Here is a 12,024-nt window from a genome sequence, read left to right on the forward strand (position 1 = left end):
TTCCTTGAAAAAAAAAACTTATTCAAGGGAGCTTCTTTGAACGCCTACGAGCGCAGTCGATTATTTTCACCTCGTTTCTCAATGTTTATAGCAGTTTAAAACTTAAAAGTTTATTATATAATTAACAGTTTCAAATAATGAATGTATTTAAAAAAAAACTATACACCACTGTAGTAATGAATTATGAACAATAACAACAAAAAACATCTTAGTAAACCTTAAGAGGATTTAAAAAGACTCTTTCTAATTTAATATGTGTTATCTAATAAGGGGTGTATGGCAGTAAGGCTTCGGCTCACTGTTGGCGACCATGCCTGATTCTCAAAAGTAAGTCTTGTCTCATTTTTGGTAGCGATATATCGATACATTGTTCTTCGGTGTACATAAAATAATTCAAGATAACTCCTACATACTTTTTTTTTTTAATTACTATATAATTTATTAATACTTAATAGAAACTTTAAGTCATTTTACGATGACGGTATAACTAATATTGTGGTAAAAATAAAATGAGATGTCGTGTTGGAGAAATGGGTCTGGGTAAGCAAACTTCTATAAACGTACTTATAAAATACTTAACATTATTATTTATAATTTACCTTACCTTAATACAACTTTGAAACTATATAATTTAAAAAACTCTACCTCCATGCAGGCTATTCTGCCCAGGTCAAAACCATCAATTTCTAATTAGTCAAATATTCACTTAAAACAAAATCAAAATCATTTATCATCAGACACTATTCCTTAAAACTTTTATCACAACAATCTTTCCTTTTTTTATGTAATAATATGTTACTATACATTAAGAGTGTTTAATGCATTTATAAATACAGTGCAAACACCGGTAATATGAACTGGCGTAAAAAAAAAATATGGTCTTTGTTTCAAAGATAAACAAAAGTGCAAATGTGTAAAGGATATTTTTTTAACTTCCCGATTATTTTAATCATCATGAAAATCGAAAGTGAACACTTTTACTAAGTTGCTGGAATTAGAAATACATAATATCTATTGTATAAATACAAATATTATAATACAAATTTTGTAGGTAAACTTAATTTTTTTTATTTTATTTTATCTTCAGTGGTGGTACCTTATAAAGCACCATTTGCTATCGGCAAGTTCAAGTGTAATCTCGGTAATCCGAACTAATAGCTACTGGGGTGTTTTCAGATAACTGAAAAGTTCAGATTAAAGAAAATATCAACAAAAATGGAGTAAAAATATTCCAAAATATGTATGTACCTAACTATTTATTTATTTGATTTTTGTTAATACATATTTTAATAGAACATAGACAGTTTGAAGTTTTAAAAATGTATTCATTTTTAATAAAGTCGGTTTAAAAAAAAAAAAAAAATTAAGTTGACCTACAAACTTTGTATTATAATATTTGCATTTATAAAATAGATATCTTGTATTTCTAATTCCAGCAAAATATATTATGAATACTTCCATAGAAATTAAATTACCCGATATCGAAACTTAGTAAAAGTGTTCACTTTCGATTTTCATGGTGATTAAAATAATCGGGAAGTTAAAAAAATATCCTTTACACATTTGCACTTTTGTTTATTTTTAAAACAAAGACCATATTTTTTTTTTTTTACGCCAGTTCATATTACCGGTGTTTGCACTGTATTTATAAATGCATTAAACACTCTTAATGTATAGTAACATATTATTACATAAAAAAAGGAAAGATTGTTGAGATAAATGTTTTAAGGAATAGTGTCTGATGATAAATGATTTTGATTTTGTTTTAAGTGAATATTTGACTAATTAGAAATTGATGGTTTTGACCTGGGCAGAATAGCCTGCATGGAGATGGAGTTTTTTTAATTATATGGTTTCAAAGTTGTATTAAGGTAAGGTAAATTATAAATAATAACGTTAAGTATTTTGAAATAGTTGTAGGACCATACAAGTAATAAAAGCTGTTTTGTAGTAGATTGTCCCTGAAGATGGCCGGATTGGCCGAAACGTCGGACTTATAAGAGAAATAAAAGGTTTTGAGACTATAATGGATAAAATTTGAATTATTTATTTTTAAAAAATTACCAGTCTCAAGACAATATTAAGATTACAAATAAAGGAAATTAATTTAATTTATTAGTATTTTTCTTTCACCATAGAAAATAAGATTATTCAATATCGAAACTGAGTAACTATTTCCACTTTCTATTTTTACTGGATTACAATAAAATTCCTATAGTTAAAAATGTCCTTTATACATGTGCACTTTTATTTGAAAACAAAAATATTATTATCTGCTAAGTTTTCTCAAAAAAAGTAATTTTTTTTTAATGCCAGTTCAGATTACTAGAGTGTTCGGAGTACCGAAGTCCGGATTAGCGAGATTACACTGTATAATATTCTAATATGAAGAATTTCTGCCAAGTATTATTTGATCATTATAGTTTCACCACTATGTCTACATGTTTTTCCTTAACCCCTAATTTTCTTTTTTTTAAATTACACAACGTGGAAGTTACATTTTTTTTACCGATTTCTATTATATACATAATTACTTATCTTCAAAAGTTAATAAAAAAATATGAAATTAATAAAATAATGAAAATATGTTTGCGCATTTGTAAATAATAAGTCAATGTTCCAGGTTTTTGCTGATTTTGACAATGAAAAACACATTTTTGCATAACTTTGCCTTTGTTCAGGTTTGAAATTCGACTGAATATGCAAAAAATCAAAGACAATTTTTTTTTCTTTAGTAAAAATACTTTTCATCTCTATCATCAGAGCTGGTCACAGTTGACAAAATGAAACCCCGTTAGTGATATATAATTTTATTTATCATACGTAGATGGTACTATGTAATTAATATTATTTATTGCAGCTGTAAATATATTATTATATTTTTAATTTTCTTTAAATCTCAGTTGGACGAGATTATTTCACGGAACCACTGTTGCTGCGAGGTGAAGATTCTTTTCTCTTTAAATACTTCTTCTTCTGAAGGGTTTCTTGTTCAGGCAGGTCGAACTTCTAGATATAATATTCTTTCGATAGGGACACATGATACTCCGGGTGCAATTGTCATTCTTTGGATTCCTTGATGATATGAGCATGGGGAGGTGTCACTTGCTTTGCATAAGCTGTATGATAAGAATATGAAGTCATAATAGTTGATATTTTGTTATGAAGTCCAAAATCAAGATTAAAATCAAATAGGTTGCCAAAATAAATTGCCTACAGTTGAACTATTCTAATCTATGTCAAATTATAAATACTCAGTTCATGGTAGATAGAACATTGTAAATCCTATCACCACAAAAATTTCAAGTCATTCAACATGGCGTTTATGATGTCCCCTCTATAATGGACATTATTCATTGCTTGGATTTTATGATACATCAAATTATATGTTTTTCATATTTTGATTTTTAAAAAGTGGACTAAATTGATGAAAAGATCAAAGTTCATTATAATAAAAGAAATAATCAAATGTGTTCATTCCTTGGTGCTATAACTCTTGGAGAGACAAGGCCTCCTGTTGTCCTCTTTACTAGTTTCTCCTGATCTTAAGTTGCGGCATCAGATATGTGATGTATTAAACAGAAACAAAAATACGAAATAAACGAAAATATTATTTTTTGAAGCAGTTAAGTTTCAAAAAATAAAAATAGCAGTTGAAACAGGTTTTAAACTCTACATCATAGCCGACACTGTCATCATCATCACGTTGACAAAAAGTGCCTTCATCATAAGTAGTGACTTAAACATCCTATCCCTACGTTAGTGGACCAACGTTGCCCCACGATTACCGATCACTATTGCATTGAGACATTTTAAAACAAGTTTTTTCGTTGTTATTAAGACCGACTAAAAAGCTGTCTGGATGATATCATTACTTCTATCTCATATTATGTAACACAAAATTTGAGTTTTTTTTTTTTTAAGAAATTTTCGTATACTTTAATCAGCGACTTATTTTAGAAAGAGGGGAACAGGAGCGACACCCGATTGGTCAGAAAATGCAGAACCAGGTGGCCATCTATGGTCTTCAGTTTCGAATGCAACGGAATGTTATGTGCCAGATGAACACTGTGTTGTAAGTTTCATCATGTTTTAATTTTTATAATTTTATCGTAGCTGCAGAGTTTCATACCCTTAGATAGCTATCGGATTTTTTATTTTATTATATTACTTATTTTGGAAATCTTTTAATTGCGATATTTACTTACAAAAGAAAAAACTTGATACTAATAACTCATGTTATAAAGAATAAGTATGTAATAAGAGAACTTTGGATATTCCTTTCTTCTATAATAATTATTGCGACATGACAGGGAGATGGGATATTCCCAAATCAATAATATTGATTCTGTATGATACTCATACCTAGATTAAAGCAAATAAATTAGAATTTGACTATGTCACTATCAAATAACTTGTTAAATCTAGTTCACCTTACAGACTTTGTAACCACTCGAAAAGTAAGTTTTAACAATACCAAGAACTCGGATGAACATTTTAACACGATGGACGATAAGTAACTAAAGATATGAAATATTACCGTATCCACATTCCCTTTCTAATGCAAAGTAACTAGATCATTCAAAGCTTGGCTCGTAAAATGACAATTACCCAAACAGGTCTTTCATTTCATCTTTAAATCAGTATTATTTTTTTTTTTTTATGGTTACTATTGTAAAATTTGAGAGTATTAACCGAGTCTCTGAAACAACATTAAATATCAAACCAGTCTTTAGACATGTCAAGGAATAAAAAATGCAAGTCACTTGAATATAAACCAGAGACAGTACATCTCATTTCAACAGCCTAAAAACTAACAGAATAAAGGTAAAGCGACACTGTATACAGAAGAAAACGGGAAATAAAATTCATTAACAATATTTTTGGTTTTTTTTTAACTGAGATGTACTATTTCAGATCTGCATTACTGTGGGTTTATATTCTTCAGTGCTAATAATACTTGATCATCTTGTCTATTCTTTTGTTTGTATATATTTTAAGAGAGTTTTTTTAATTTTTATTATTTTATTATTTTTTTTTTATTTTAGTATGTATGAGATTATTCATCGCTATTACCTATTGCCCACAACTGTGTGGCAGATTGTAATATCTATATCAATAGATAAATCTATCAAATTAAAAAAAAAAAAAATACTTGAATATATTTTTTACAAAAACATGTCATGTATTTTTTTTTTTTTATTGTGATATTCAAAATTGCTTATTTATTTTTTATTTAGAAACGCGGATCGAAGCAGAAATGTTCGGCTTGCCACATCGTAGCTCATGGCGACTGTGTACCATTGGTTGTGAGTAAGATGAAGTGGCACTGTCGCTTGACTTTTCGAGATGCCGACATAAGAAGCTACAGGGAGGAAGACGTCAAAAACGAACATCACTGGGTCCAACATAAATATGAAAAGAAGGGAAAGTGCAATTTCTGCTCTAAGGTAGTGGAAAATAAGATGGGCTTTTATATCAATAGATTATGACGTAGTTAAGTATGCGGGACTTGGGGCATTAAGTTTTGGTCCTACTGATGTTGCGACGAAAATGCAATCAAGTATGTCACGCAAAAGTCCTTTGAGAAGTTGGGATACTTTTTATTGGATTTCAACAGAAACACAAGATATATAAAATAAATTATAAAAAATTATTTTGAATTCTAAATATTCAGATCTAAAAGTATTTAGCGTTAAATTTTCCATAAAAAAAAATTTAGATAAATGAACTATTAAAATAATGTAATATAATAAATTAAAATAATTTAATAATAATAAAAGGAAATATTTTTTTAAAATATTGAAACAAATATATGCTGTTTATATAAAATTATTTGATAAACAACATATTCTTTGAAGGAATATTTAATTTTATATTGCAATAATTTTGGGATTTGGTACAGATAGTAACATGCTGTGAAAAATATAAACCTTGTTCACAGTATCAGCCACTAATTACTGAATCTAACTAATTAACTCAGTTCTAAAATTAATTTTTATTATTATTTTAGAATAAATTCTTCATGAATAAAAATAATAATAGTACCAGATTATATTTATATTTAATGTATCAGTCCATATTATTGTATTATATACCTCTATCTCTCCAAATGTCTCTCGTGTATTTCAATATATATTTATAAATACATCACCTTGGGGAATGCCTAAATCACCTGATTTCCTTAAAATATTTCTATTACTTCTAAATCAAATATCACATTGATAGAAAATTAATGTTTCATGGAGACAAAATTTTTGTTATATACATTATTTAAAGAAATTTGTGGGACCGACAAACCCTATTTTAAGATCCTTTCTCTCTGACTTCCATTCTTGAATTTTTGTTTTCTTTTGTAATTACGATGCATAAATTTTAATTAAATATTTGTTCTATTATTTTCTACTCGAAATGTCTGAAAACTTCCAGAGGTGTGAATTTTTCACTAATAAAGTAATTAATTCCATTTTCTCAAAAGAGTAATTTCTACTTAGTTATGGTGAATTTTGATATTTCAACCTACTTAATGGTTTTTTTTTCAGTCATTGCAGCCAAAGAAGCTTTTCAGTTCAAAAGATCTTCAGGTTTCAACTTGCTCATGGTGTAAGACATCTTTCCACAACCGCGACAGTTGCTTCAACTCAGAAGTTATGAAAGGCCCTTGTAATTTAGGTAAATTAATTTCATATTCTTTTCAGGTACGTTTCTTTCCTAATCTAATAATTTATAAAATGTGTCAGCATTTTTTTCTAATGAGTAAATTACGATATCAAACGACGTTTCCCTGATCAGTACCTAAATAATTATTTTTATTTTTTTAAAAAATTTATTTATTGATATTTACAACTGTACATAAATACATCAAGTAAATTTGAGGAAATCATAATGGTATGGTACAAGCATGTAGAGAAACTACCCATTGGTAGCACTCTAAAAACATTTTTACAATATAAGGTCTCGAGGCCATCTTCTTTTCAGACGCCTCGGAGGATTGCCAGGAATGGAAGAGGAAGCAAGGTTAGAAACTAGTGGGTTTGGGTGGTTAGGGAGTTTATAATGGAAGGAATGATATCGGGTTCGGGCTAGATCGGTTACATAAGGAACATTTAGGTATTTATGTATGGTTTTATTAGTAACAAAATAAGGAGCATTGAGGATTTTACGAAGGATTTTGGATTGTACGGATTGGATACGAGAGGAATTCGAAGGTTTAGTGGAGTCCCAAAGCTCAACGCCGTATGTTCAGATAGGCCTTATAATAGTCATGTAAATCAGTCTTTTGTAATGAATTGGAAGTTTGGACCGTTTGTCTCGTAAGTGCTGTAATTGAAATCGACGTGCAGTTTCCTGTCTTTTCAGTCTTGTGTGAGGATTCCAGGTTAGTCGTTTGTACAGATGTAGTCCAAGCTAGCGGATCTGTTCAACAGGGGTAAGACCTACATAATTAATACCTAATGTTCCAGATCAATACCTATATGATCAATACCTAATGTTCCTGATCAATACCTAAATGATTAGCACACATCCGAACTGTATCCCGTCTGGAATGGGGCATTATTGACCTTGGCTATTTTTTGGAAAATGAAATAATGTTGAAAAGGAGCCTCCCACTCACTCTCCAGGCTGCTGTATGCCAGGTCGCGGCACATATTCCATAAGCGACAAAGGATATTTAATTTTTTCATTTCTTGGAACAGCCACGAAATGAACATCACCTCCCCCTTCTCCAATCAATAGTTTCCAACAATTTCACCAATAGTGCTATTTGTAGAGGGCATAGTGCAGAAGTTAAAATATATCTATTTATTATATTAATCTTCTGGTCAGGCTTGAACCAGCTTTCCAAAATTCCGGTGTACCTTTCCAACCCCATCATCATCGAATTCCAATTCTCCGGAGGACCTACACTCCAGGTGATGGTCTCGCCTTCTTCAATTGATTTTATCACTTCCCGCAATCCACACAAAATTTCGATTATACTGGAATTGAATTTCTTATAATGAGCTTTTTTGTGAGTTTATGAATAATCCCAGTGGATATAGTATTTATAGTCCCTCCCTTCAGCTTGTATAGTGCGAGTGGTCGCTGCTTGATCTGCCGCGAAACCGGTGAGTTGTGCAGAGTCATGGTGTAATGAGAAAATTTATAGGCGTATTCTATCAAGATTATCAGATCGCACAGTTCATGTAAATTTATTCATCTTTTTTTCCCTTTCCTGGTCATTTCTGATGTACAGGAAGGTTAACTACTGGTAACTAACCACGGTGGAAAGATCAAGTTTTCATTCCTTGGAACCGCCACGAAATGAACGTCAACCTCCCCGGCCGGATTTAAACCCACGCCACTGCAGTTAAGAGGTTACTGAGGTAACACCTGAACTCCTTAAAGTTATTCCGTACTCAATTTAAGGAGTCCCGGCAAAAGTAGTCCACCGTGTCCTTAAAATAAGAAGTGAGGTCCGGTTCGTTAAGACCTTTCTTTTTTTTATTTTTATACCAGATTGGCCTGGTGGGCCTTACATGGTTGATATAACTTATATTATATATATTTTTTTAACAGTTGATTATGAGGGGGTATAGTCATACAAATGACACCCCCTAACTATATACAATGTTCTTATTAAAAGAAAAAAAAATAGATAAGAATAATGCTTCTTAATAAAAGAGATAAGTAAAATTAATAACAAAAAATAATGATATTGGTACACTTAAATAAAAGAAACAATTGTCTTCTAATAGTAAAAAGAAACAAGTTAATTTGAAAAAGGGAAGAGAGAAAAAAAAATAATGATAATGAATAATAATAATATGTAAATAGAGGTAGTGTGGCTATGAATTAATTTTATATTTATTAAAAATTTATAAAAGAATGGGCTTCAGTCTTCGGGTTGAGGTTGGGTTTCCCAGGTTGTAGGTCACTGCTCCTTTAACTGTCGGCAACTGGGAGTGGAACTTCATGAACCTTTTTTGATATAATCCTCTATTGACTCTACTTGTAATTCGCGATTTGTTAAGACCTATTGCTTAACAATTTTTGGTTTTCTATTCCCTATCGTAGGTTTTTTTTTAAGGCATTACAAATGCTTATTTAAGGCCGAAATTTTAATTTTACAAAAAATTAAAAGTAATGTAGTATTTTTATTGTATTGTTATATGTAGTTAAAAATAGATATTTCAAAAGTTAATTTTATTTTACAGGAAATCATGCAAGTATTGTCGTCCCACCCTCTTGGATAATCAAGCTTCCTAAAAAAGATTTTCGATCAAGTCTGAAATCGAAGACGAAACCTTCGGAAGAAAAGGTATAGTGTTCTCCGATATAAAAAATAATAATGAAATACAAATCGAAAGGGGTCCCGAGGAAAACCAATGCAATAGTAGCAATTTAAGAAACTGATTAGGTTTTTACGTAAGGTTTTATATGAATCATCTCATCTTTGTGATTACCTGAGTCCTTGGAGGTTTTTCCCGAATCGGTTTTCTCTTAACAGGATCCGAACAAGTTTTAAAGTAGTAGATTGCTGATTCAGAATTTATAAACCCGGTATTAAAAACGGAAATTAAGTTTGATAAGAATTACGTAGGGCCATCTTTATTTTACTTTAGTTTATGTTACTGTTATGTTTTATTTGTAGGATCCAAGTTATAATTAATCATTAAGCTGTTTATGTTCGATAGTTAAGTTGTATCAAATGGATAATTAGAAGATGTATCGATTAGTATATATTTTAATCACAAGAGGAATTGATGAAGTTTTAATCCTAGAAAAATAGTGAGGGTAATTTTTACACCGATTTCTTTCTCCTCCTTTACAAGTTTTACCAAACATCCCCTTCCTCTAGTTTATGCTTGCTTAGAGGAGTGCAGGCAAAACAAAGCATCACAAACCTGAGTTCTTTCCTGAATCAGCTCTATCAGTACAACATTTTAGTGTATAAATTAATTTTTAAACAGTGTACACACTAAAGTAACTCAAAGAAACAGACAATTTTTTTTATTTTTTAACAAACCAATATGTTCCATACCCACGAATACAACCATGATAATATAAAAATTGCAAGGTTTTTTTTGTTAACTTTAACCTTTACGAACAAGGGTTATTTTATCATGGTGTCTGATGACAATATTTTCTTGGTACCTTCTTGTTCTAATCCTCCATAGTCTAAAAACAATCCTATATCTTGAAATTTTCATCCGATTTAAATATAAGATCTCAACTTTCTTATATCGATTTATAAATGCTCGCCCATAGAACTAATTCCTTTATCATTCGTTATATCTTGTATTGAAATTATATACTCATATCCGTGGTGGCCCAGTCGATCGCGAGGCCAATTTGGGTTGATCGTCGATTGCTCGCAATGTCTCGGTTTAAATTCCGTGTACCCTTGATGATTGTTGAAGACAAAACTTTCAAGCAATAGTTTCAGAGATATTTCATATGAGTTTTTTGGTCCTTTAAATAATTATTACTGTTGTGTTCGTATGTTGGTAGATAAGGTGTATATCAGTATTTCAATACGATTTGTACACAGCGAGCTATTGATTTGCAAGAAAGTAAGTCATATAATTCTTTGATACATTTTCCTGGCCCTAAATAACGCGAAAGTGAAATATTAAATTCGAATTAGCAGCCATACTCTGGAGCTTTATAACAACTTTTTTTATATTTACGAACAAATACAATAGTACAACAGCTTATGCATTACAGTTGATAAAAAAATTAAAATGCTTTTTAAGTTAGTAGAAATCTTGAAAAAGTGTCGGAAAATCGTTATTTTTTTAGGTAACGCGTTCTGCTATGAAAAGTGGGACTGGAAATTAATTTTCTTCATGAACCTATATCTCGAAAACTTAATAAGCGATTTAAAATTTAAAAAAAAAAATGTTTTGAACATATATATTACTTATATACCTCGCTGGAAAAGACCTGATACTGAAACACAGTGTATAAACATAGTATGCATTTCACACCCCTTCTTCTCCCTTAGACTACGCCCATGATAAGTTGATCGCGATAAAATTATAAGATAAAAAGTAGTTGTTATATACAGAAAAGTTGGCCACCCCTGCTCATCTCCATCTGCCAATCCCTCGATAGTATCGCCAAATTTACAAAAAAAAAATCAGTTCAGACAACCTTTTAAAGGTCTTTGCAGAAGTTTTATGTTTTTATAAGCTATATTTATTTCATTAATAAATCGTATATTATATTAATACGATATTATAATTACTCATACTTGACTGAGCCCAACATTTTCTTTAAATATTTATGTTTTCTTCACAATCAGCCAAAAAAACGCAAATTTTAGGCACTTGAAACACAGGATCTATTGGGTTTTAATATTGGGTTTTAATATCCGTATAGAAACATTATAGACTCGGGTTGTTCTGCCCCAGTCTGTTGACTTATTTAAAACCGCTTATTATTAAATCACTTTTATTAAAGTTGTATTACACAAGTAAAAATCTGCCGCGGTGATCACACAACTTTCATTTAATACAAAAATTCGCATTTAGGGTTTTCTAGATGAAACTAACAAAAAAAAACCCGTATCAACTTTGCCATTGCAAAGGATACAAGAGTTTACAAAACCTAACGAAGCCGTGTATTTGTGAATGCGATCGGGAGGCATCGGACGGTCTCGGCTTTTTCCGTTTTGTTTTTTGTGTAGTCCTTTAGTTATTCTATAGTATTTTTTATTTATCCATTCTTTAGAATTTCTAATAATGAGAACCGGTTATTTATTTAAAACAAACAAAAGTGAAGGTATTTTAGAGGATTATTATTTTTCAAAATTTGTAATATAATCCCTGATAAACTGTTTCAATGAGTATAAGACTCATCTGAAGTTAGTTTTTATTTTTGTGATGCAATATTATTTATTTTGTTACAAAACTCAATTTTTCTTTTCTTTTTTATCATTCTTTATATCTTTGTTCCTTATATAATTATTCCTGAATATAAAAAAAATAGTGTCATTGTTTTATTCTCTATTTCGTTCTTAATACAGTGCTCTCTGAA

The 12,024-nt window shown here is 30.2% G+C and overlaps 1 protein-coding gene across 3 annotated transcripts in view; it reads left to right on the top strand.

Annotated features, from left to right (window-relative positions):
- Positions 1 to 271: 271 nt before the first annotated feature.
- rdgA (retinal degeneration A) overlaps positions 272 to 12,024 on the top strand; it is a 54,928-nt gene continuing 43,175 nt past the window's right edge. Inside the window, exons 1-5 of one of the 3 annotated variants that reach the window (XM_014423937.1) lie at positions 272 to 327; positions 3,961 to 4,075; positions 5,241 to 5,450; positions 6,543 to 6,672; positions 9,198 to 9,301. In XM_014423937.1, coding sequence (XP_014279423.1) covers positions 311 to 327; positions 3,961 to 4,075; positions 5,241 to 5,450; positions 6,543 to 6,672; positions 9,198 to 9,301 — 576 coding nt within the window. In that variant the 5' untranslated portion in view covers positions 272 to 310. Of the gene's footprint in view, positions 328 to 366; positions 541 to 3,960; positions 4,076 to 5,240; positions 5,451 to 6,542; positions 6,673 to 9,197; positions 9,302 to 12,024 lie in introns of those variants that run through there. The other 2 variants (XM_014423938.2, XM_014423935.2) reach the window with 2 other exon arrangements.

Source organism: Halyomorpha halys, unplaced genomic scaffold (assembly GCF_000696795.3).
Source record: "Halyomorpha halys isolate HHAL.00 unplaced genomic scaffold, Hhal_1.1 Scaffold447.1, whole genome shotgun sequence".
NCBI classification, from domain to species: Eukaryota; Metazoa; Arthropoda; class Insecta; order Hemiptera; family Pentatomidae; genus Halyomorpha; species Halyomorpha halys.